At 34.8% G+C, this 27,988-nt stretch overlaps 2 protein-coding genes and 1 long non-coding RNA gene across 6 annotated transcripts in view; 2 read left to right on the top strand and 1 right to left on the bottom strand.

Moving 5' to 3' along the window:
* LOC128555556 (uncharacterized) overlaps positions 1–5,696 on the bottom strand; it is a 38,082-nt gene extending 32,386 nt beyond the window's left edge. Inside the window, exon 1 of the long non-coding RNA XR_008370159.1 lies at positions 5,610–5,696. This is a non-coding gene — a long non-coding RNA (uncharacterized LOC128555556). The remainder of the gene's footprint in view (positions 1–5,609) is intronic.
* On the top strand, positions 26–10,638 carry LOC128555554 (2'-5'-oligoadenylate synthase 2-like). 4 transcript variants are annotated; one of them, XM_053538184.1, is made up of 7 exons: positions 2,678–2,793; positions 3,282–5,907; positions 6,310–6,863; positions 7,024–7,285; positions 7,614–7,783; positions 7,917–8,155; positions 8,582–10,638. In XM_053538184.1, the coding sequence occupies exons 3-7, from the start codon at positions 6,321–6,323 to the stop codon at positions 8,724–8,726; spliced, it is 1,359 nt and encodes a 452-aa protein (XP_053394159.1). In that variant the 5' UTR covers positions 2,678–2,793; positions 3,282–5,907; positions 6,310–6,320; the 3' UTR covers positions 8,727–10,638. The 4 variants fall into 4 exon arrangements, with proteins under 4 accessions (XP_053394158.1, XP_053394159.1, XP_053394160.1 ...); XM_053538183.1 differs by lacking the exons at positions 2,678–2,793; positions 3,282–5,907 and adding an exon at positions 26–76; XM_053538185.1 differs by lacking the exons at positions 2,678–2,793; positions 3,282–5,907 and adding an exon at positions 5,929–6,075.
* An 8,253-nt stretch (positions 10,639–18,891) lies between these two features.
* On the top strand, positions 18,892–22,817 carry LOC123525092 (uncharacterized). The gene is made up of 2 exons (XM_053538187.1): positions 18,892–20,940; positions 22,386–22,817. The coding sequence occupies exons 1-2, from the start codon at positions 20,710–20,712 to the stop codon at positions 22,629–22,631; spliced, it is 477 nt and encodes a 158-aa protein (XP_053394162.1). The 5' UTR covers positions 18,892–20,709; the 3' UTR covers positions 22,632–22,817.
* The last annotated feature ends 5,171 nt before the right edge of the window (positions 22,818–27,988 follow it).

Raw genomic sequence — 27,988 nt, 5'->3', positions numbered from 1 at the left:
TGACCTGTGTACTTTCGCTCGGGGCATTATGGGTAAGAACTATTTTCAACATGGAGTCGTAAACAAGGAAGTGAAAGTATGCTTTGCATTTTTAGTTTAATATTCACCATTGTTGTTTCCAGAGTATGATTAATTCTAGTGTATCCATTCTAGTATCATTTGAAATGATGAATTTAAGTTATCTGCAGTTGTTTAAATCGATTCATACATGAAAAACGGCATCGTTTAGCTTGTTTACCTGCAAAATTGTACATGTATCCCCACGATATTCATTTTCGATGGACATATATTTTCGACGATGCCGTAATTTCCGGTCAATTTGCATATCGCGCGCACGTCAGGTGCCGATCACGTGATGTTTTGATAGTACGTAAACAAAGTTGTAAACATGACCTAGTTTCAACATTATGGAGATAAGAATGGTAAGTAAATCATCAAATTATGATAGACATACCTTTTTATACATGTTTTAACTAATCCCAAAATTGTCCCTTAAATAAACCCTTTATCTAACAACTTAGAATGCATAAAATAATCTGACAGTTCGTCTGCATATGCGGCCATCTTTGTTGTTGTTGTGAATATGATAATTATCAAAAACCTATACCATACAGTGCTGATAATGTGTACCTAGGCAACATGGTCCCCTTATGAAAATAAATATTAATGTTATATATATTGTATTAATCCTGTATTTATGTTCCCTATATATTTTTACAGAATTCTAGCAGAGTGAGGGGGCCCTACAGATCATATGATGTTCAGGATCTGACAAATGCTTACGAGGCTGTTTTAAATGAAGGGTTACCAGTTGAAAGGGCTGCTAAACGGTACTGTGTACCAATTACCACACTCAAAGAACGTGTGAGAGGTAGAATTAGTTCAGAGACAGTTAAATCAGGTCCATCACCTCTGTTTTCCCAAGAAGATGAGGCAATTTTAGCACGTTATTTGCTTACCATGAGTGAAGTTGGGTACGGGTACTCCAGACAAGAAACCATTAACATTGCTACAGACTATGCCATTCATCTAGGTCTGCGTGACAAGCAGCATCCATTGAGTTTGCAATGGTTTTATGACTTCTTAGCCAGATGGCCTGATTTGAAATTGGTTAAACCAAGGAGCTTGGAGATCGCCAGAGCTAAATGTGCCACAGAATCAGCTATAAGTAATTACTTTAAAGAGCTGAATAGTATTCTTACTAAGTATGACCTTAAAGATAAACCACATATGCTATATAATGTTGACGAAAAAGGACTTTCAACTGATCACAAACCACCGAAAATTGTTGCTGGTAAGACCTACAAGGCACAGGCAGTAACTTCTGGCAAAGGGAAAACTGTTACTGTTATTGGTTGTGCAAATGCTGTTGGACAACTTGTGCCACCTTTTTTTTGTTTTCCCAGGTCAGCGTATGTTAGACTCGCTTCTAGAGGGTGCATCACCTGGGGCAAATGGAGACATATCTGAATCGGGTTGGTCAAATAAAGACATCTTCTGTAAATACATGAAAGAGCATCTATTTAAGTATCTGCCTTCAAGAGATGACGGGTCATATGCTCTAGTCTTGTATGATGGCCACAAGAGTCATGTCACTATTCCATTGATTGAATGGGCGGTTGAAAATCATATCATTTTATTTGTCCTGCCCCCTCACTGTAGCCATCTTCTACAGCCATTAGACGTCAGCTGTTATGGCCCCTTCGAAATTGCTTGGAACTCAGCTTGCCATAAGTTCATACGAGAACAAGGGGGGTCTGCCATCACAAGATATGATGTATGTGGAATAGCTTGTAATGTTTACAGTTCTACATTAAGTGTTGCCAATGTACAAGCATCGTTCAAAAAGTCTGGAATTTACCCATATAACCCAAATGTAATCAGCACTTCTGCTGTTGCTCCCTCAACGTCATTTGAAAGACATGACACTAACAATAAGCAAGGTTCTGAAACTACAGAAGATTCACACAGACATGCTGCAGACTTCTTAGAGAAAAAGGGTGGCCAAATTCTGAAAAATGTAAAACAGGCTAAAGTTAGAAAAACTCTAAGTAAAGTTGTTGGGGGTAAAGCAATTACTGAGCCATCTGTTGTGGAGGCCATAAAAACCCACATAGAATCGCAAAAACCAAGTACAAAATCTACAAAGACATCATCTCAAAATGTAACAAGTAAAACAAAAGCAGTAACACCTGGTCCGTCGGGTGTAAAATCAAAGTCTCAAAAGAGAAAACAGGTCCCTGAAGATTCTCAGAGCTCTGACAGCGAAAACAGTGACATTGAAGAGTCAGAGAAGTGCATTATTTGCAAACAATTCACCCCAAAGGACATGCACAAGAAACCTTTCTTATACATAGTCAAGTGGGGAAAGTGCGACAAATGTAATGGTTGGGTGCATTTGTCATTTTGCACTGAAGTTCGTGTACTGAGAAGGGGTGATTCATTCTTATGCCCTAAGTGTAAGAATGAATAAAAACAATTAAAGTCAAATTAAAAAAAGACTTACCTTAAAATAACTGTAAATATGTTTAAAACAGTTGAGTTGGGTTTAATTGTTGATTAACTGTTAACTGTTAACTTTTTACAGACTACGGCCATGTGTTGAGCTAACTTTAATGAACGGTATAGACTTTTAGTGAGATTGGCGGGATTCGTCGAATTTGAATGACGTAATGCACAAGCAGGTGCTCTATTACGACTTCCATTTTTATCCGAAATAAACATGTAAACTTTTGATTTGGAAATTATGCATACATGACATGAACGATCTTGTGTTACTTTCACATCGGACAGGTAAGAATTTTTGTTTATTCCCATTACTGTATTTTGCGGTCTGTTTATTTCTTATGTCGTCGAAAACCGATATCACGGGGATATATTTCTGTACAGTTTTTTATTTGTTTGTTTTGGGTTGAACGCCGTTTTTCAACAGTATTTCAGTCATGTTACGGCGGGCAGTTAACACAACCAGTGTTTCTGATTTCTGTACCAGTACAAACCTGTTCTCCACAAGTAACTGCAAAATTCCCCACATGAATCAGAGGTGGAGGACTAATTATTTCAGACACAAATATTGTTTATCAAATAGTCGCAAAGAACATTAGCCCCGCCCGAGGATCGAACTCTCGATCCGTAGATCTACGCGCTACCTACTGAGCTGTATATACATGTACATCATTTCATTAAACGAATGTACAAAAGTATTGGACGCACCATTTTCAAATTTAGCATAACTATAAATTAAAATAATGTCAGTCATACATTTTTTTTATTTTTTGCAGGACTAATTTCCAAAGTATCAGTTTGATGTAGTCCAGTAAGGGTAAATGTACAGTCTAGTCCTAAATGGTTCAGACCTAAAAGGCTAAATACCAGACCTAAAAGGCTAATTACCAGATGCACACTTTGTTTTCTTGTATTGTATTCTTGTTTTGTTAATTGATATTTTTTCTTGAATAAACAGTTGATTTTTAGTACGAGTTTATATGATACCGGAATAGTAAAAATCATATTCAATAAAGATTTTTCAGCTTGCTTCAAAATTGTAAAAAATCTCAGAATTCATTTTTTTCGGTGAGGACAGTCGGTGACAGGTAGCTCAGTTTGTTAGAGCACCCCAGACATAGAAGTACAATGTCATGGGGAGGTCTCAGGTTCGAATTCTGACCTTGTCAACCTTATTACCTCCAATTATGTCAATTTACACTTCCAAAATTTAACACATAAATCTTCAATTCTTCATGTATGTACATTTGATCTTATAATATTTTTCATAACGCAGCACATTTAGAAAGTGTTTCAAGCATTTTGCCATGGAAAACTTAAGAGATTGATGCTTTAATTTATTGTTATAAATTTTGTTGTTGAGCACAATATCCGATTAACTTTGATATAATGCTATAGTATAGATACATGAAACGGTAGGTATATACTAATGTAACATTTAGATTTTTTCAACTGAGAAACAGGCATGTCCCATGTTTTATAACTGCAGGTCAATAGGTAATACAAACTAGGACATTTTTGTTTTATTTAGTAAAAGTTGACTTTAGATGAATACTGCAGACCAAGATACTAGTAACAGTATATTACATTACATATTTGTTAAGGTCACTATACATAATCCTTGTATATTTCTCAATCTGCTGCATGAACTGTCAGGAAGTTGTAGTGATAGAAATAATAAAATCTTTTGAAACTAAGTCACATTGTTATTTTTGTATCAGAATGAATTATGAATAAAATCCATTTCAGAAGAAAGGGACTTGATTTAACATATTGCTTTGTGTTTTAAATGGTATGGTTGACATAATATTTACTAAAAAATTTGGTTGGAAGATGTAAAAAAGATGGAGAGAATTTTTGGTCAAATATTGGAAATTAAACCTACTTTCTGAGAGAAGAATAAACTAAATATTTTACAACTAGCCTGGGAAATAGAAGTTTTGTGTGAAATACTATCAAATTAAAACATTGAACAGAATCTAGAAACATTTTAAACATCTTTTATTGACTGTATATATATATATATATATATACACATTGTTAACATTCTAGTTATTATTTTCATTTAAGTTACAAGCGTATTACCCTTTTACGTTTTACTGATCTGATAAAATGTTTTAATGTGTGTACCAGAAATAATATTAATAATTATTAGTAATATTGCATGACCTCTTACATAAATATCTGGTCCATATTTGTATTTTATGACATGTCTAATATTTGAGAATAATAGTTAATATTAATGTCTAAAGTCATGTTATATACCACATATTGAATGACTTGCCAGTCAGTATTCATGACTTAGCCTTTTTTTACTATTGACCAGCAAATACTTCCATTAATAATAATATTGTATTGAAGTTAAACAGTCTGTGCTTAGGATTTTATATGTTTACCTGAAGTGTATTTGTTTGATATGTTCCCCATGTTTAGTAGGCCTGTTAATTAATAAAAAATAGACTGCAAAATAGAGTGTATGAACTTTAATATATGTACAAATAAAACTGGAATTTACAAAGGTGATTGTTTTTCACTCATGATAGTGGTGTTGAAAACTGAAATCCTGTCAGTATTACATTGTCCATGATTCATACAAACAACAAGTACTTTTTAGCATTTCCAGTTAGTAATAGCAGAGAAATTATTCTCTCTTTGGTCTAACTGTCAGTGGTGCACCAAGGGAAGGACTAGACTATCAGAATTGCAATATGTAAACTTAGAGTAAGTGTTTGGTTATTAACACTTTGAACAGAATATGATATAGATCTACATGTACATGTACATTGACATGGGGTGCCAGCTGGTATATCAGGCCACACAGTATTGCTTCTTGATGACATGACTTAAGCACTCTATTTGTGCATCATTTAGACGTTTAGGACATTGATCTTATGATATCTAAGTCTCCCGATCCATATTTAATATACCATAATTGCGTTGCAATACTACAGTATAGGAAAGTGAAAGTAGATTTTCCTTTTTGTCAAAAAATAATTCTATGACACGAGTCAGAGAACGATAACGGTTTAAAAAGTTTAAGTAATCACAATTATGCACATTTCTTGTAATAACATGCAAAAAATAAGTAGATTCTGAAAATTTACCGTCCTCCGCGGGACTGTGTTTTAGTGTATGTACAATTATCCAAAATCGGCTAGTTATCAGTTCCTAGTATAGAGGTTAGACGGAATGTGTGACGTCACGCTCTATGTATAGAATGCAATAGACTGTTGATTTTTCTGAAAATATATTATACAAACGTATCATGTGCGTTTAAACTACTGCGCTAGAGTGTTGATTTTCTGAAATTCTATTGAAAACGATGACCTTCAAGATTGTACGCTGCGATCGATACAAGTCGGAGCGTAACATTTGCGTATAAACCAAGGTTAACACACAGAGGTAAATTTAATTTGTTTAGTTCTTCGTTTTATGCAATTACATGTATTAATACGCCTGTAGTTTTAAAATTTGTTTATTTTGTTTCCAATATGATTTGACGGGTGTTTCTTACGATTCAAGGAAATACTTTTAAAGAACCTACATTTACATTTCTTGGAGCGCTTATTGGTGTGACATTACGAGTATAAGTTCTTGATCATTTACAAACATAGAAATCATTTTATTTATATAAACATTCGGTGGTTTTTTTTTACAACAAAACATGAAAATGACTGATTCTTCACGTCATTATTAGACGTTCTTGTAATAGTTCTCGAATTAGGTTTTGATGTGTATAATTATGTAACGCATTAGAATATGAACCCATCGGCTTGGTTTACATTGTTATTTTTTAATTTTCAGATAAGGTTAAAATGAGAAATTGTCCAGATTGTTCACTTACTAACTTCTTAACAAAAGAAGATCTTAGATTTCATCGGAGAGAAGAACATGGATTTGAAAAATGTGACTGTAGTCGAGAGTTTCTGAAAAGAGAATACATGGAGCAGCATAGGTCAATGAGTAAAGTACATATACCAGGGTATTATACAGGACGGTTTAAATGTGCAGAATGTATTAAGCGCTTTCCCAAAGAGCATCAGTTACTACAACATCAGAAGAACCTTTGCCATAAAGGAAAGGTAATATTGGAAGCAAATGAAGACCGCACATTGCTATCAACGTCTGCGAGACCAAGTGCGATTGAGCTTAGCAGAGCTATGGAAGATTTTTCTATTGCGCCAAATCCTGATCTATATCAGTTACAAAGCCAAGACATTGACAATTTTATCGCTCATCACGTGCAGGCGGATTCTTTATTTTTGGGTTGCTGCGGAGAAGTGATAGATACTCTTGTTCGCAAGTTGCAAGAAATCAAGAAAGTTTCAAAGAAACTTCAGCCAAAACAAATAATCAAGGTAAGACCAAATATATATTTTCTATTTTCTATTCGAAAAAGCTTAGTCTTCATTTTTGATAAATAAACCCGCATGCATAAATTTTCCATTATATTTCAGCTTTATGATATAGTAAACTGTTCAGTTACTGTATCTATGGTATCTTATACTTTGTTAACAGTCAGGATCCATGGGTAAAGGTACTGCTGTAAAAGGCATAGCCGATATAGACCTTGTGCTGATGCTAAACGAATATACAGACGTTGAAACGTTGATGTTGGAAATGGATAGTCTGTTAAAGGATCTTGAACGCTATCTGATCAGTTACACTGAATCCAAACCACAGAAAACGACACGATATTCTGTGCAGGTTAAGATAACTTGCAGTACTGGACACAAACACGATGTTGACATACTTCCTGCTGTGGACCTACTAGGACTAGGTATCTAATCAAACATATCTAGATGCTTTGTAAATACATTAGCTTCAATTAGATTTGATCAATTTGCTATATCTCATTAATATTTTTTCATATTTAAAATTTGTGAAAGCAGTGTTTGATTTTAAGCCAGTTTACCTCCTAAATACTTAAGAACATTTATTAAGGTTTTGTTTGGTTGTATGTCTCATTGACACCTTTCTTATCATATGGTGACTCTTCAGCTTTGATCGGTGTATGAAGGCTGAATGTGCTTCACTGAACATAACTGTAGGCACGGGCGAGCACCTGCAGTAAGAATGAAATTTAGATATTTGTTTATGTAATACAGGATACTCCCCAGCAGCAGTATTTAGAAAGATGGAAGGGGCCTCCAAAGACACTATTCACGAGTACTCTGTGACACTGGCACCTCTCCAGTTAGAGATAATTTCCCCCCTGCCAGCAAAAATAAAGAACCTGATTAAACTGGTCAAATACTGGAAAAATAAAAAGCTAAAGGTACATGTATAACATGTATAATTTTATATTCACTTTATGTTTAATTTTAGCAATCAAATTTAAAAGCTGATATTAGAAACAAGTTTAAAATGTCTAATCTGTCTATAGATTAAACGTGTAGTAATGTTTCTAGGAAAAGTGTGAAGCTAAAATGCCAAGTTTTGCTGAGAGGGAATACAGAAAACCAAACTGGCCAAGTTCCTACGCATTAGAACTTGTTGTAATAAACATATGGAATGAGGCAGGAAATCCTGATAATTTTGATACCGAAAAGCTTCTTCATGACTTGCTTATATCCCTTATAAACCATAGGCGGTTTAAGATACTCTTAAAAAAGCAAATGGCATACGACATGGACAAAATACTTTTAAGGTATGTGAAACAGTAAATTTTGATGGTGGGTCATATATTACTTCTTTAGAGACGTAACGCTGATATTTATCATATTTTCATGTATATTCTACATATATAAATGATTAACATGGAACGTAACCTTTAATTGATTTATATTATATGGTGTAGCGTATCTTTTTGCTTCGTCGAAAATTTTAGATGTTAAATAGTTTTCTTTTGTAACTATTTTCAAATGCCAAATCTTACACACTTGCTGATCAATGCGTTGAATGGGATCTATTGTTTCATTTTAGTTCGATGTGACATGTTTAATTGATATTGTAGGTTACTTTTCTTACTCATATTTAATTGATGCATTTGTCTTTGAAACAATAACTTGACAGAAAGTTAGTAATTGATGATGGCCTCTTTGTCAAAATGTGCATTTTTTACGTCCTATTTCAGAACACCCCCGTATATCATGGATCCTGCAAATCCGTTCAACGATATGTATCACGGTCTTGTAGGAGGGGAAGCCTTTGACTGGGAACAAGTCGTTCCGGAAGCTAGAGTTTGGCTTGAGAAACCTCTATTCTATGGTGTATCTTAGAAAAATGCGTTGTAGAAAACAACAGAAAGAAGATCGTTTACGAAGAATAACATAACGTATCAGTTGACTTATAATGTGCAGTCTAGTCAGGATCCATACTGTTCGTTAACGGTTTCTCTAATTGCAATAGACTTTGAAAACGAACAGCAAACAGGATGGATTCTGACAAGACTGCGCGGATGCGCAGATTGGTCTGGATCCATGCTGATCGCAAACGCACTATGTTGGTTTTCTCATGGCGCGGCTCAAATTTTTAACTCCTGAAGAAAACGATTTCATGCTTGCTTTTATATGTAGATACATTCAATTAAAATATAAAAAACCAGTGAAGGAAATCAAACACTTATTTGGCTGTAAACAATTATGTCTTGCCGTTCATGTCATACAAAACGAAGTATTTGATGTCCAGTTCAATATGCGTTTGTTCAACAGACTGTTTTATTAGAGTCCCACTAGAACAGTTTGAATTATTTTCAGGCATCATTGCGATACGAAGACAGAGCCTGACTTTCGCGTTTTTGTTCAGGAATAGTACGTAAAATTGCGCATGTAATTTAGAAATAAATGGCATTTTCTTGCTACGTAAACATGTACTGTGTTTAATATAAACATTTATGCTGCAATTCATATAGCAATATAGTGTTCACTCGTTGAAATAGATTTTGACCTTACACTGAAACAAACAAATATCCTCTTTATAATCCTGATTTTATTTTCATACATCTTTATTTTTTTGCAAGGAATTTTCAATTATTTTTAATTCATATTCTTTCGCGTTCAAGTGTAGTTTCATGCCGGGTCAGTGAAAAGTAAAAATGATTTTTCCACTGTTTGAAACAGTGAGAATATCAATTCTATTTCACTGAAAATTTTCAGTATTTCACTGCTGAGCAGAAAATAAATTGGTATTTACTTGAAATGACTTAGTCCGGTGCATAATTTAATCATGTATATTTTTTAATAACGAGAGCTTGAGTAATTTTCTGGTAGTGAATAAATGTTTTAGAATGCTTTTGATATTACTTGATACAACGTTAGTCTGATTAAAATACAAAAGTCCTTGTCTAATGGCGTGTACATGATACTTCCTCTATGCGGTTTATATATCATCATAAAATATGCACATTGAAATAAACCGATGTCCTTAATATCAAAAGATATTCAATACAAATGATTTGCCATAGTTGGAATTCCTAAATACTTTAAAAAAAAAGAAAGACATGGATACATGTGATTATTTTACACACTCTAAAATCATTAATTGTTTCAATGCCAATGACAGTATTGTTAGGCCGTCCAACTGATCTAAACAAGTAGTAACCTGAAACTTGTACATGTATATTTTTGAGTTACATCAACGTTTTCGACGCGCGTATTTTATGTCAGACCTAAACCATGGTATTAATCGATAGCCCTACCTGTTCTTGATCAATCTATATCTATATCGGTGATCCGCTTGGAATACTGTCATTTAGAATGATATGCGAGAAATACTTCGCTTATATCGGTCTTTCGCTCCGCGACATTTGTTTACTTCCGGTTGCTCCGGTGTCACCGTACGTTTTATGTAACGTCATTTTCGATTGGATAGTAGCTATCTCCACGTACGTCACGTACCGTTCACGTACCGTTGTCGTATGCGGAGCTGTGCTAAAACTATAAAAGGCCTGTTTTTCGGCTCCTCATTTGGCAATCTTTCCTCCACCCTGAAGACAGTAACCCCTATGTTGAATGCATACAGATCGGTTCCACAATTCTTAATTAATCCTGACATAAGCATACTGTATAAGAGTCACAGAACAGTAACTTCTGGAGATATGTGGAATTTATGAATAATACTTTGTACACTACTGAATATTTTATACTTGGAACTGCTAGGACTTTATATCTGAATAAAAGATGTGTGACTGAACACTGATTTTGCCTCTTTGCTAGAGATATAGGTACAATGTCATCACTCTTTGTCCGAACCCAACTCAACAACAATTTCCCGGTCCTAGGCAGGAGTGCCGGCGGAACAATATAGCATGCAATATTTTGGCTGCCCCGGATTCGGTATCAGTGTTATGTGCGTAATTAATTTGATTAAATGCAATACAGATCTCATGCATGCTTAAGTAACCAATATTTATGTTAAGAGAAGGAAAGAATATATACCAGAAATTAACGGATCGTTGAAGATTCGTACATTTTATAGATAATTTTGCCGCGCAGATGGATTTGTTAGATATTAAACTTGTATGAACTGAAAAAAGTAAAGATAAAAATAAACCAAATGTAGAAACGTTGAAAGTCATTTTCTCTGTACCACACGTTCTCCTGTGCCGTTAAAAACAATGATAAATACCTAGTAGGAAAAGCCACGCAAGCTTTTCATTCCTTAAAAATCATTTTCTCTGTATCACACGTTATCCTATGCTATCACTACAGCAACTTGATAAATACCTAGTCATAGGAAAAGAATGTCCCCACATACTGCGCCATCCTCTGAATAGTAAAGTTTTTTTAGTACAGACCATCTTAACATGAAGAATGGTCAACTAAAGTCTTGAAGCAAATTGTATTCAGGTAAGATTGTGCATCTGAGCAACTCTGAATCCATTTATTTAAAAGTGTGTGAGGAGTTGAACACACCAAATTTCTATTTTATGAAATTAATAAAGGAATATAGTTCTAGAAAAAAAAGGCCACAAAAATCCATTATTTATGTTCATCTTCACTTCTTGGTCATTCATCAAGAATATCTGAGGAGTTGGACATACAAGAGTTTTCTCTATCTTTTTATGTAGAGCAATTGTATCTAATGTCGACCTCCTTCAAATATCGACCCCTCTAGAGAGTTCTCCTTTATATTCGCATACTTCTAGTATATATGTATTATAGTCTAATAAAACTATCACAGAAACATAACTGTGGTAAAGAAGTCACGGCAAAAGTTAATTACTTTATGGTTATCTGCACCTCAAGCTTGTTCATCTATGAAAGTTTGAAGCAAATCAGACCAACAGTGTGAAATGAGTTGGACACAAAAGATTCCGGGACGTACGGGCAGCAGCAACGCTAATTGCCCCCACATAAGCGTAGGGGCATAAAAAGCCACGCAAGCGTTTCATTGGTTGAAAGTCATTGTCTCTGTATCACATGTTATCCCGTTCAAATGCAAGGATAGATAACTATAAGAAAAAGCCACACAAGCTTTTCTGTGGGTGAATGTCATTTTTTATGTATCAAATGTTATCCTGTGATAATCATAAATCTAGTAAAAAAAGCCACGCAAGCTTTTCTGTGGTTGAATGTCATTTTTTATGTATCACATGTTATCCTGTGCTATCATAAAAGCAAGGATAAATATCTTGTAGAAAAATCCACGCAAACTTTTCTGTGGTTGAATGTTATTTTTAAGTATCACATGTTATCCGTCCTGTGCTATCATAAAAACAAGGATAAATATCTAGTAGGAAAAGCCACCTTTCATAAAGGAATTCTCTGCAAATCGTAACTTTGCAGAACTATACACAAAAAAAAAAACAAACACATAACAAGGTTGAAATGAACAAGAAACATAGTGAGACATCGCCTGGAAAGATTTAAGTGGCAAAACGCCGTTTGAGATTTTAAACCGATTAATTATATTGCACAAAACCCTCACTAAAACATAAAACGGCACAGCAAAAAGTAAATACAAGAAATCCTAAAACAGAACAAATCATTACGCGTCACCTTGCCATAGAAAGATAGTAGTTAACAAAAACAATATAAGTGCCATCCACCACACTGGGTTGGAAACATCACTTTTGGTATAGAAATTTGGTATAGATTTTTTTTATGGGAGGAAGCCATCCAATGGAGCTAACATACGGAGGTTGGTGGTTCTTCTCAGGTACCCATTCAACTGCCAAACTGTATACATCCCCTGCCTTAGTAAATATACAATTCTATTATATTCTATGTGAATGTTTCTCGTTATGTGACAGTGAAATCATGATACGCTATCTTTTGTGTCAAGGTACACCGAAAAGGAAATAGAAGTTATTGTTAGCACAAATTCAAGCTATAACTATATTGCTTGGTTGATTTATTTTGATTATGTTTTTACAAGTTTTCAACCTGAGCAGTAAGAAGTTTATAAATATATTTTGTTTGACAGTGAAAGTAGCAAACAAGTAGGTTGTTAAAAAAATACGAAGAGTAGCTCTACAACTTTGTTTAAAATATTTTTAATCGACTATACATGGTACCGTTATAAGCTAGGGGGCCTGTATTTATTGAAATAAATTGACATCAAACAGTATCACAAAGAATAAAGGCAAAACTAGATCATCTACCTCAAACAAAATCATAGTATATAGCTGCAAATCTGACACGTTTAAATACTCATTTATACCACGGACTATCTTAGATTGGAATAATCTTAGTGAGAAGTGCACTACAGCAACATCCTTAGAGACATTTAAGGGAGAGCTCTTTGGGCAAAGAGGCTCCCAGTGCGAGTAGGCGTAGTACCGTCCCCCCTGGGCAATATATTCATTTAGTGAAGTCTAGCCCAGTATTCTACAGATACAGATACAGATACAAAGCTTGAGTTTAAAATAAACAACTTTTTGTCATACATGGTCTCACATACAACTGACGTTACAAAACATCTAGAAATAAATAGTGTAAAAATGTGGAAATGCCCTACAGCTTGTTGAATATCAGCGTCGATTTTCATCTGCAAGCATTGATTGGAATATTTTAAGATTTTGAAACGTTTATAATTTGTTCCATACAGACATTAATCTTCCCTATCACAATGCTCTACAACAAAAGTTATTCCGATTGATCTAACGTATAAAGAGCTCACAAAAATCATTCATTGATCTATCTGCCGTTTAAAAGGGCTCTACAACAAAGGGATAATAAAGTAATCATATTCTCAGTTACTCATATAATAATTGTCGTAAATTGCTTAAATATACTATTCGTAAACAGTTTCCTAAATTGCTTTGTCGTTATTGTCCGTGCTACTCTACCGCCAAGGACTTTCAAACGCTTCAATAGATCGCAGTGAGTTCTTTGTGGCAATCGTATGCTTACATTTTTATATTCATTCATTGCTAATTCATTCTGATCAATCATAATGGTTTCTTTTGTGATAAATGAAGCTTGACCATTGTCACCTGTGCAGATGGACCAAGGGCGGTATCATATGAAGTAAGCAGCGCGCACTGACAAAAATGAAATATTATTACATATTATAGTCCGTACCAGCATACTTTTCAAATTTACTGTTTCTTCATTAACTTTAACGTCTAATCATTAAAATTGTTATCTCATTATATTCTCACAAGAAGCAGGCGTTTCCCAGTTGTTTCCCTAAAACAAGCGGTAAGACCAAACACTTATCCACCCAACGAATGTTTAAAATGACGCCAACGGAAAATCAACTTTACCTTTTACCATAGAAAATATTGGTCAATCAATTCATTATTCTACGGGGTAACGACTGAAACTGATATTCGATATTCTTTTGCGATGACCGACTTCTTGTATACCCGAATAAAGCTTACCCAAATATGGTCTTCATGAACGGTAGAAAAATGACCAACTTAACTAAATAATAGTAGCATACCAAAATCTTTTTGGATCATTTTTACGAATGCATCTGTTTCTTAGAGCGGAAGTAATGTAATACACACCATTTTATGAGTACTCGTACTTTAGTTCTAAAATGCTTAGTGTAACAATAGAAATTTGAACGTGCAAGATGAATTTCATCTATTTTTTAGCGAACATTTCATCGCCAAGTTTCATTTCATCTAACGTGTTTCTATGATTTAATATCAGAGCCCCGTCTTATTCCGCGATGTTATGCCCAAACCTGTTTAACTCTAATGTTCCATTTGGAGAACTAAGTTGGGATAAAACGCGAGGGTTTGCACGCCGTATAACCACTTTGAGCTCCCCAGATTTGTTATTGCCACGGACCGTTCCAAGGTGGTGCCTCAGTTCTCCTTGATATGATTGTCTATTTGTTGTACACACATAAACTGCTGTTGGTTTTTATTTTATTTTATTTTTTTTTTTTTTGGGGGGGGGGGGGGGGGGGCTGCATTCCAGGAACGTGGACATTCCTTTTTCATACTTATCCTTGTTTTTTACAGAAAGGAATCTTTAGAGAATAATCAAATCTGGCCATTACAACTGCCCAGTTGTCTGAACTATTTTGTTAATCGAGTGATATTAACTTTTTATCAGGTAAATGCGTCTATTTACGCTATAGTTTTATCAACCTAATAGATAAGACTTTTTTCGTATTTGTAACCTTAGAAGGACAGATGCATCAATTACGCATAATTATAAACACAGCTAGATAGCTTGGAGCGACGCTGTATCACAAATTCGATGAGATGTGATGTTTTTGTCTTGACACATGACTTAAGTTGCAGTGGAACCAACGTACCTCTCACGGGTTGATCTAAAGAAAATAATACTGGTCCTGTTTCCGCTTATGTTGAAACATACTGGGTACTGGGAAAGAGAACATAGTTACAAGTTGGTTTAATTATAAATGAGGGCATTTTGCATACTTTTCTACGGTCTTTCAGCTAACACTTTGACAAAGTATTTCTTTTTCATAAATGTCTATGTTTCCTGAAAAGAATGTTATTGTTTGTTTGATACTAAAGAAAGTACAATTTATGTTTAAAATATCAATTGATATATTTCATTTTTAGAATAACGAAAATGGGGAAATGTCCTGATTGTGGGCGAATGTACTTTACGGGCAAAGGAGGTCTAAGAAGTCATCGACGACATGTCCATGGGTCTGTGACGTGTGACTGTGGCAGGAAGTTTCTAAAGAAAGCGGGCATGAAACAACATATGCATATGAGCAAGATAAACAAAAGTTTTCAATGTTCTGAATGTTCAAGGCATTTCCTTTCAACAAACAGCATAACACAACATCAAATGGCTAAACATCATAAAGGAATGAAAGAAAATGGTAGAGAGAGAAATGAGTATTCTTCCCCCTTTTCGCTTAACGAGAGGAATCAAGGGCTAACTGTAGCTTTTGGAGGCCTACATTTATCAACGCCATCATTAGATATATACACCCAGAGTACAGACACTTTAGAGAGATTTGTTGCTAAAAGCATTCAAGCCAACTCATTATTTCTTTGGTGCTGTGGAGAGGTCATAAACGACCTTGTTCGTAAATTACAAGACACAGACTTGTTACCTACAAACATTCACCCAAGGCGAATTATTAAGATAATTATACCGGTCAGTGTTATGTTGAATGCATGCCAGTAGAAGGAATAAGTTTTTTTTCAATAGCGTTTAATCAGTGCTGAAACACTTATGTTTAGTGCAGATTAGTAATATTCGAGATGAGTTTTAGGAGTTTCAGTATAAGTACATAAAAGCCGCAAAATATGGATCATTATTCAAAGCAAAAGACTGATAAAATAACTTAAGATAGAAGCTATTAACTTTGCGCGGTAACGAACACGTAACGCCAAGACACCGCTGACGTCATTTTAAGGCATCAAGGCTTCTGCGGTAATTTATTCATTACTTAAACATTATCAAACAATTAAGCATCAAATCAGAGGCAGGCTAATGATTTTTTTTCAGAAGAATAAATATAAAAACACATTTAGTTAGTCGTAAAGGTTGTCGTAAATCCCCACGTTAGCTACCGGTTAGGCATGCGAGCATACAAATGTTAAAGTATACTGCCTCCTTAAAACCTTTTTATTTGAAATGAAAACTGCATATGTATAAAAATCTGTAAATAGTATACTTGAATTTATTTAAAGTCCGGCTCGCTTGGAAAAGGTACGACAGTGAAAGACAGGTCAGACATAGATCTCATACTGATGCTCGTTAATTTCGATAATGTTGAAGTTCTTATGAGGGATATGAGTGACATTCTCTCGAGTCTGGATAGGCATCTGAAGGTTAACACTACAGCAAAACATCAAAGAACAACACGATAATCCATGCAAGTGGAACTGTCCTGCCGTTCGGGGCATAAACATGACGTTGATATTCTACCTGCTGTTGACCTGCTTGACATAGGTAATTTGTAATGCTATTATTCGTGATGTCATAGTTAAATGCAATATAACGTAATGAAATCAACAAGAAGATCATGCGGAAGCACAGAAATGCAAGACTCTATTTCATTGAGTCTATTCACGTCAGGTAATGAATTTTGCAAAACACATAACACTTCCTAGCAGCGCTATTCAGCGCTAGACTTAGTAGTAATTTAGATGAGGTGTCGCTTTTTACGTTGCTTTCTGTTACATTATTGGGTAAACTCTTTCTAAATATGGCTGCTTCTTGAAAAAGCATGCTTCCTTAAGTAGGCAATTTTAAACCCGCGAGAAATTTTATAGTCTCTGTATAAAATGTCGCGGGAACATAAAAATGGCAACGTGTGTGACATTGATATTGTCAACCCGAGGGCAGAATGTCACCCGAGGCGAAAGCCGAGTGGTGACATTCTGTTTCGAGGGTAGACAATGTCAATGTCACACACGCTGTCATATGATATTTATTTTATTATACCGAACAAAATTAAGCGCATAAAAAAGTTAAAAAATATTTTTTTTCAATTCATTTAATTCAATAGTTTCATCTTTAGCGCGGTAATCGCCTTTGCACACATTGAATAATGATTGAATAATCATTACTATATGTGTACAAGGGAGGCAATAATTTAAGATTTTGCTAAAAAAATTGAAGCAGTTATGTACCCTTATATGACATTCAAAATATCAACGCTGTCATATGACCTGACAGTCACTTTCGCTTGGTCACGTGTCAAAATTGTTGAAAATGTTTCCGATAGTCAAAATATCTTTCTCGGATAATGGGATTTTATCATTGTAGACAAAAGTGAAGTATAATAATTTATAATATTTGTTGGGAACAACAAGGAGCATTTTGAGTACGGTGGCCGGTAGCGTCCATGGTTTGACTGTAGGGTTAACGCACGTTTTTTTGTGTAACAACATCTGCAGAATCCCAAGGGATTGGTTGGTGCACGAGCCCTACGGGCTCGTGCACCAACATATCCCGAGGGATTCTGCAGATGTTGTTTCACGAAACAAACGTGTGTTATCGCTATTCTTGCATAAAACACAACTAAAGTGCTGGATATATCGAAAAAACAAGACTATTCAGCTGACATTAGCCGATCGAAGTCGGCCGTTTCAGGTTGTTATGGACACATGTTTTATTTATGCATTTCCAGGGCATACAGAAACAGTGCATATTTTATACATGTCGAACGGACATTCTTGTTGTGGTAATTTCTTTTATATTAAATATATGTAAAATAAGCATGACTCCCACTTTTTCCGATATATAGATAGGAATTTTAGCTTTAGAGGCTCGGAATTATGAGAAAAGGGCATACACGGCATCCTGTCTTTACACAATTTGCAGGTGAGGTGCCGACAGAACACATTTCTGCTTGGTTTAAATTAATAGTCTGTCCCTTACGCTTTTTAAATGTAAATATTATCGTTTAATAGAAACTGGTATCGATACCTTCATGTCGTTAAAAATGAAATCTCTAGGCCTATAACTAGAAAATTTTGCTTTGCACCCCATCGCATCGCGATCAAAGTTTGATAAACACAAAAATTTGAATTTTTCCAACATCGATATAATCAACTTAGATTGGATTTATAAACTCAAACATGGTTGGTGAGATCTACAAATAAATTGAAAAATATATAATAAATACCTTCTGTTCATCAAATGTTCATTAACTATGGAAAAATCCTTCAAACTTAACGCTTCGTCATGTTTATGCTTTAAATTACACACCATCACTACATCAGTAGACTGCATAGATGTGTAAAGTAGACACAAACATTTTTTAAAAGTTCTAGTGTAAGATTTAAAGTTAGCATGTCAACTTTCTCGACTCAAATTAATTTGGAAAACGAAATTGTATTTTTGTAAATGTTGTGTGCCTATTATTTTCAGGGATTAAATCGCGGCGTGAAAACTTACTTTGAGTCATATACGCGTAATAATACAATAATAAGGAACGTCAATTCAGTCGCGTATCAAGAGAGGTAGCGCTTATTACAAGTTAAAGTAAAGTTAGGTTGAAAAATGATATTTTTAATAAAAATGCAGATGAAAAGATTTCATAAATCTCGGACCTTTCGACTTCGGCCAACACTGATTCGGGATCCATAATTTGCTTACGTTGGACCCGCAACAGCATATTCAAAACGTTCACCAACAGCGCGTGCTCACGAGAATCTCCTTGTTTGTACACGTTTTTTCCCTGTTTGTGCATGCCCGAAATCGGCAAAAAACAAAGGTTTTATGCAAGAATATAGGGATAATACACGTTTTTTGTGTATTAACGTCTGCAGAAGCCCGCGGGATTGTTTGTGACCGAGACCGAAGGTCGAGGTCACAAACATATCCCAAGGGCTTCTGCAGACGTTAATACACAAAACAAACGTGTATTGTCGCTATTCTTGCATAAAAAAATATTTCACGACTATTTATGTATTGTTTTCATATGTGATGACTTGACGATTCCGGTACATTTTTTATTTACCATTCCTGTTGTTCTTGGAAACGGTAAACATGTTTTAAATATCCGTATCCAGAGCCCGGAAATAAACAACACTATCAAAAGTACATCCTGAAGGTTTTTAAGCGATTTTTTTTATCTCTTATTATTACAAACATAAAATTACCAATAATTGTTCATATCATTTCACAATTTTTGGACTCGATCACAATTTCAAGAATAATAACTTTATATTCGAGTTATATTGAGTACGGACACGCAGTTGAAGTACGGATGAGTACGAACGTAGTGTCAAGCTTCAAAGCTGTTTATATAAATTCTTCGAGAAATTAGATAAAAACATACCGACTGATACTTACCAAAATCATAAATATGATTCCTAAAAACAAAGAATCGCATAGGTAAACACGCGATTCTTTGACATTCACGGTTGTCTACAAAATCTGAATTGACGCCGAGTTCTAAAAGGGAAGTAAACAAGGGAAGAAACGAGTACGAACAATGTTGACAATGTTGGGGGCAGCACATTTGGCGTTAGTTACTGATACATTAAAACATTCTATGGTTTAGATTGCATCTTTAATGCTTCAAGAAGAAGTTTTCATGAAAGAAACAAGACGCAGATACCAGTTGTCAATCTGCGCAGAATTACATATACGGCCCTGGGAAAGCATTTCAAAAATAAAAATCGGGTATTAACAGCACGTGAATTGCCTTGTTTGCACACGATTTTTCTCATTCTTGCATAAAAACTACTTTTTTCACTGGATCCGCCCATGTGTAAACGGGAGAAAAATCGTGTGCAAACAAGGCAATTCACGTGCTGTTAACAAATGATTTTTATTTTTGAAATGCTTTGCCAGGGCAGTATGTATGTATTTCTGCGCAGACTGATATTTGGCATCTGCATCTTGTATCTTCCATAATAACCTCTTCTTGTAGCATTATAGATACAATGTAATCCATAGTATGTTTAGCTGTATCAGTTTCCAACCCCAAACGTACTGCCCCCATCAATGTACGCACTAGCTTCTCTTAGAGTTTACTCCCTTTACAAAACGTCTGTTCAGTTATTGTAAATAACTGTGAATAAATAAGTATCGCGTGTAACTTGTGGTATTGCCCGTTTTTAGGTATTATATTAATGATTTTTTCAGTCAGTTTGTTTTTACCTGATTGTTCGCAGAATTCATATAATAAACCTCGAAAGCTAGTCACTAGCTTCGTACTCATCCGTACTCTGTTTGTTCGTACTCAAAATAATTCGAATGTAAAGTTGTTATTCTTAAAATAATTGTGTTCCTGTTTATCAAATTTTTTAGTTATATGCAAAATTATGTGTAATGTAACGTTTGTAATAACTAAAAATAAAAATAAGATGCTCAAAAACCTTCAAATCACGCTTTTAGTAGTGTTGTTGTTATGTGTGCCCCGGTTATGGATATTCGTCGTGTAATGTTTTTATGCAAGAATAGCGACAATACACGTTTGTTTTGTGTATTAACCGAAGGTCGAGGTCACAAACATATCCCAAGGGCTTCTGCAGGCGTTAATACACAAAACAAACGTGTATTAGAGATCATTGGTGTTTTGCCTACCAAAGTAAAAAGCCTTATCAAACTTATCAAATACTGGAAAAACAAAACACTAAAGGTAAAACATTTGAATTAGAAAGCATCTTCCCCTGCATTCTACCGGATTTAAAAATATTTTGTACGCTTCACTATAAAGCCGTTGTGTATTTCCAAATTACCCTGAGAAAATAGTTATACAGGGCGTAGTGACTATTGACATGAATCATGATGGTAAGAAAGACAAGAAGATTAATGGCTGGACTTTGAATTCAATGTACAGTCAAACCTTTGCAAAGGATCTCCTGTCAATAAAAGCTGCTATTATGACACCTCAATAAAAACTTATTAATGCCGTTAAGATTTCTTCGCGTTTATTAATAAACACATGTAGAGTAAATTTACCTGTGTTTTAGAGACTGTCTCGCAACAAAGATCGGGTAGTCTTTACAGACGGGTTCGACTGAATGTTTAAGCAGGTACTTGTAGGCGTGGGAGGCGTCGGATACTACATTACCTGTCGTGAGACTCGTGAATACTCCATGAGACCATGTCACTGTTTCGCTTGATTGCATTCTATGCTTCAAAATAATCTCCGTAATTTTTTATGACATTGGAATAAAACGAGGATGTTATAATAATTTAAATATTTCATACTGATCAAACGAGATGCCTTTTGAAGAGTAAGACACAAGAAAGCACTTGACTCTGTTCTCGGGATGCCGACTGTGATTCTCTAGCACCGGCGGAACTCTGTTTTACACAGAAACATTAAATTGAATGAATGGTCCTCAAGCCACAGAAATAACATCTGCACCGAGTCAAAATACATAGCGATATCTGCGACTGCTAGACGGAAATTTAAGTTAAAAAAGGTTAGCCAAATGTATGAGAATACCCTTCGGAACATAGAGGCTGGTTAGCAGTAAAATAAATCTATAATAAGATCCTTGAAGTCTAAATTATCTACAGTCAGAAAAGGCACGAGAATACTTTTATGCCCAATCTTGCCAACTCCGTCTACTCTCCCTTAACAGTGATGTGTTATGATATGGCATAGATGAACAACATTGAATAATTGTATTATAGTTACTTTTATGAACGTGAAATATAGCGATATCATTTAAATTTGATTGTATAGATAATGTAAACATAATGTTTCTATATCAGATGGTAGACTATGAAAGAATATGTTCATATACCTGCATAATAGATACATTTTTTCTAGCCTACCTAGCGGGGAAAGACAAGGTTATCTGTGTCGGAGATCATTATGGAAAAGATAAGCTGCACGCGTGCATATTAACGTCGTAGTGTGGCGTCATATTATGAAGTTACAGTTTATGAATGAGTTTTAGTTTTTAACATGTTTGCAATTGTAGCAACAATATCAACTGTAGGTAAGAACAATTATCTGACATGTTGCTTAAGTAAGAAAGGTGTTTTCGACCTGGCGCTAGCGCTCAGTTTTTCAGTTTAGGAAAACCTGTTTTACTCAGGATCCTTTTAATCCTTGTATCGATTCAGGAAAAAGATGAGCAAGAAATGCCGAGCTTTGCTGAGAAACGATATGGAAAACCAAACTGGCCGAGTTCATATGCTCTAGAACTGGTGGTGATGAATGCCTGGACTGAAGCTAATGAACCTGTCAGCTTTGACATGACGACTCGAGCTTTGCATGCAATTCTAACCTCTCTGGTTAACCATAGACAGTTTAAAATCATTCTAAGACGACAAATGAAGTACAACATGACCATGTTACGGTCAAGGTAACATTAATAATTGTAAATAGAACAAAGCACTTCTACATTATCAAAATGTTGGAGCAGAAAATGAGTAAATATTTCAGATAGTAATAAATAGAAGAATACAAGGTGACAATTTGTTTTTCATCCCATTGCCCTTTTCTCTTATATTTCATATCTCTCTTACCATGATGGTAAAAGTTGATACACTTTTTTTTTATATTTTAGATCGACTCTGTATATTATGGATCCTGCTTATCCTTATAACGACATGTATCATGGACTTGTAGGTGGTCAAGCGTTTGACTGGGACAGAGTTGTACCAGAAGCCCGACTTTGGCTTAGTGAACCATTATTTTACGGCGTTTCAAATACAGAACATAGATGGAAATAGACAGTCGCATATATGTGGATTTATTTCCCTGTGACTTTCAATATGAAGCATCGTTGATGTCTTGTGATTAACTGGGCCAGGTGAACTGTTGATGGCTAAGAACTCGTCAAACAGGACTTCAATCTAGCATATAATGTACATTAATTTTGCCAAACTTGCACCTGTAATATATTTACCGGGTGACTATTTCATAAAATGAAAGCTTGAAAGGTTGACGTACAATTTTGAAAAGATCGTCAATAATCCACCCAGACAATTTGATATGACCAGGGGCTAACATTTTATCAGACATTACAAATATTAAAACCGTTGATTGTTATTTTCTGAGAACCATATAATAAACTGGTTATGTCCAAATAAGTTATCTTTGTTAAATAAACTTATTATTATTAATAGTACTAGTATAGCTGTACAGACCAAAATGTGATGCTAAACCTTTTTGCGATTTTTTTACTCTTTGCTTCTTCCATTGTGTTGGTTTTAATAGTATGTATTTACAGCTATACAATATAAGCTTTTGCTTACAACTGTTTTTAAAGGTACAATACCGGGAACTATATTTTTAATAATATTTGCATGTAACCGTCAGGAAAATGCGAAAACGAAAAACGCAATCAGCTAAACACGAAAAGCAAGTAGCAAAAAGCGAACGGAAAGAAGAATGTTGAAGAATTAACAAATTTTACCTAGAAATTAACTTTAGAATTTCAAAATATTGGTTCTGTGTTTTTTACGTCGTAACTTATGTATTCAGTATTTAATCAAGAGTTTTTTCGCAGTTGATATTCATTTGTAGGTCCAAATATTTTCTTCTGAAGCGACTACTATAGTTCACAATATAGCAAAAACACAAGTATAGAATGACATTATTATGTATTTTCAGCATGTTTGTCTTCTTCTTGAAAGGACATTTCCTTTCCAATTCACCTTATCTGTGTCTTGATTTTGGGTTTCATTTGTATGAAAATTAGTCGCTAGACATACGTCCGCAAAAATCAATTATTATTAATAAGACAACTTCTATGCTTTCTGTGCGAACAAGTGTAAAAATACATTCACAAGCTAAGATATGTTAATCCAAAGAAATTACGTAATTAGTCAGTGGTATACTAGTATATGTACTTCGTATATATTTCAATGTCACTTTATGTTGAACATAATCATATTGGCCATATTTTGCCATTTGTTTTTTCATACTGTATCATACACGTTCATGGTAGCTTATTTGACGGCATATCTAAGTAAAAAGCACACTTCGTATTTTTGTATTTCCATGAAATAAGAGGCTATTTTGCTATAAAACGGCCCAAACTCTTAAAGATCTGCTGCCGTCCTACCTTTTAACATTAAATTGTCACTGAAAAAGCATGAAATTCTGATTATGAACAGTGACGCCTGTCAAAATAGAGTCTATTTTATATAAAATTCTATATAAAATACCTGTGCGTGCTAAAGTGTGGCGCGTGGCCGTTACCTTTACCTATTGTAATCATGGGTTGCACACACACAATAGAATTTGAATAGCCGCGGAGCAGGGCTTTAACGTAAATGAAGTTTTAAGAAAAGAATAAACAGAAAAGAAAAGTAAACTGCAAAAAAAACTATCAGAGTTTTGTAAAAGCACGAGTTTTGTTATAAATAGAAATTTGAAAAAAGATAAGCACTAGAAGAGCATGAAAGATGTGGAATATAATATCCACACACCTAAACAGTCGGATTTTTTGACTTTCTACGCCTTACACAGTAGGGATAAGAAAAGAAAACTTGTGAAATAATGCTATATTCTATTTTTCTTGGGTGCCTCGATTATGTTATATGCAGGGTCTGCAGTAAACGACAATATGGCTGTACAGCTATCTCTCTTCAAATTACATTTTACTCATGAAGACGTAGCAAGTTTTATTACAACTGTAATTAAATCAACAAGGCCGATAAGAGCGACATCGGAACAATTTTCGTTGGGATATTGTCATACAAGAAATCAGTGGCGCAGTGGTTAGCATGTTGGACTTCAACGCCCGCGGTCCGGTTTTGATTCCCGGTCGCGGCTGATATCCCGACTAGTGTTCAGTGCTGGGTGATTTACATAACTTGGTACTGTTTCCAGCAGCATCGGCCTAGACTGGGTGCTGGGGAGGTAAATCTGACACCCGCCTTGGGCTCGGCTGGAAATAAGTTGTTCCATCCATTCCAGGTGGGGACTTTCGTTGCCTACCCATGTTAAACAAGAATACCATTTTTACATGTTATCGCTGAGTCACGTGCGAACGTATATCTCCCGGAGCTATTATACATTCAGAAAACTTTTAACATACAAAAAAATCAAGATCTCTGTGTACTGCATTTCACTTATTATTGTGTAAAGGGCAAGAAGATAGCTTTGGAAACGATGCTGTCAGACGCAAGGTTTGGCTTTTTCGGACACTCACGTATTTTAAGACGATACACAGTATAGCATGGACAACGTACGTTGGTATTATGTAGACGACCTTGAACGAGCTCCCCTTCGAAAGGCAAGACGCTTTGTGTGTTATAATCAATGAACAAATTGAGAAATTAACTTCAACAGAAGCTGCATGACGTCATAGGTTCTACTACACGTAGGAAAATAAGCATTTAAAGCAGTATCCGCATAAAGTACCCGATCCACAAATAAGCAAATTCTACATAACAGTGCTATTAAAATAGATCCAATATTGATGCCTTGTAAGCGCGTATTGTCTACTGAAAACAAAATATAAATTACATGACAAAAATATTTTATAGAATATAACATAATCATAATAAACTGATTGCATACTAGTTTTTACAATTGGCTGATCTTGTTTGTTATACTCCCACAATTACATTTATGTATGGGACATATAGCGTTGCTGCTGTCTGTACATCCGTACGTACGTCCCGACATCTTGTGTGTCCAACTGCCTCCACACTATTAGCCTGCTTTGCTTCAAACTTTCACAGATGAACAAGCTTGATGGCAGATGACCATAAAGGAAAAAACGATTGCTGTGACTATTTTACTACAGTTATGGCTCTTTGATAGCTTTGCTTTTTACAATATAGAGAAAGATATTGTGTCCAACTCCTCATACACCTTTGAAAGGATATACTTGAAAGTTTCACAGATGAAAGATATTGATGTGAAGATCACCATAAATTACAGACTTTTTTATGTGGCTGATTTTGCAAGTATTATGTTCCTTTCTGAATTTCACAAAATAGACTACAGTGACACAGTCTATGAATACAATTTGCTTCAAACGTTTAGTCGAATATCCTTCATGTGATGATGGTCTGTACTACAAACTTTGCTATTTATTGGATGGCGCAGTATTTGGAGCATCCATGTCTTCTGAACACAATTCTAGTTTCTAATTAGAATATCACTTTTAATGTAGGATGCAGGTTACAATGCCGTTGCAGCATGACCTAGCTTTTTCACGCAATATATTTACTGCATATTATTTGCATAAACTCAAACTCAAATGCACGACTGTAAGCATTAACCACTTATATATATAAAATCTACAGAACTTTGCAGTTATTTGTAACAGTTGCGATATGGGGAATCACCTTGAATATGAACACGGAGAGCTCGACATCAAACTATACACCATGCAGTATGTTATACGTGCAGACGCAATGTGTGATATATATGCTTGGCATATCGAAAGCATGTGAAAACGTTAGCTTAAGCACAGTTCAAGTAGTAATCCAACCAGACCATCCATATTACAAAGTGTTGACTATCGCGTACGCCTATAATAATCATTACATGCTCATGTATAACCTACTGCGTATACACATACTATTTATTACGTGTGCACGAGTATGCTATTATGTGCCACCATAAAGAGTTTTCTTTAAATTTCTTTTCTTGTTTCGCAAAATTCTAAAACCTCCTGTTACAGATATTTTGGATCGAACAGTAAATCTACAAGAAGATCTAGAATAGAGCATAACCAAACATCTGTTTGTAAAACTAAGGATTAAAGAAAATTCATGTTTTTAAATATATATGATAGATTGCAGCTTTCAAAATGGAGAGGCGAAACAGATGCAGAAAACTAGTGCAATTATCGCGTAATAAAATAAATATATTAGTCAATTGCAGAAGATATAGTATGAGTCAATTGCAAAAGTACAAGAATTTTGCGTAAATGTGCTTTGCTAGAGAATTTGAGGCAGTAAAATGCAGAAGATCAAAGATTGAAACTATTCGTGTTTAAAGAAAAGAAAACAGTTTCAAAATATATAAGCGAAAGTATGTTCATGAATTGCATTTTGAAAAATATAAATGTATAGGAAAGGAAGAGATGATATAATCTGTAGAAGTATGGTGGATTTTAGTAAATTTACAAATTTTGTGAATTTTTAAAAAAGAAAATAAGGAGATGTAATTACACTGTGTCCCAGTAGTGGCTGCCGTGCATCCCCCTTGGGATTAATTTTCATATATACCAAGTTGTTAAGAAAGTCAAGTAGGTCAATTTTCAAACCTGTCCCCAAAGATAAACTAATTTGAAAGATATAATATTAAATCGTTTCCATGGTAACCGTCATTGAAAAATAGATACGGATCAAGTCAACTTTAGCACAACATACCTTTCTCACCTTTTATTGTAGAGCAACATAATTAGTATCAACATAAAGGTTATACAGTCAGCTTTATTCTGTTAAACAGGAAACCATATATTTCTTATTTGCATATTTATGAATATTAATAAGAATGTCAAAATATCGGCAAAAACAGGCAAATTTCCCACAAATCTCAGTAACAATTTTGGTACATTTATATTCGTAGTTGTTTTTTGGAGTGTTAGTGGTTCTAAATAATAGCTATGACCAATAACTATTCATACAGAACAATTCAAGTGGTACTTCTTTAAAATTTACGTTGTGAGTGCATACAAAAGTGGGTGGGGCAAAATAGTAGGTCTACAAAAAAATGAAATAAGATTAAATTTAAGATTTTGCATTAAGAACAT

Source organism: Mercenaria mercenaria, chromosome 3 (assembly GCF_021730395.1).
Source record: "Mercenaria mercenaria strain notata chromosome 3, MADL_Memer_1, whole genome shotgun sequence".
NCBI classification, from domain to species: domain Eukaryota; kingdom Metazoa; phylum Mollusca; class Bivalvia; order Venerida; family Veneridae; genus Mercenaria; species Mercenaria mercenaria.
This window is presented reverse-complemented; position numbering and strand designations above follow the sequence as displayed.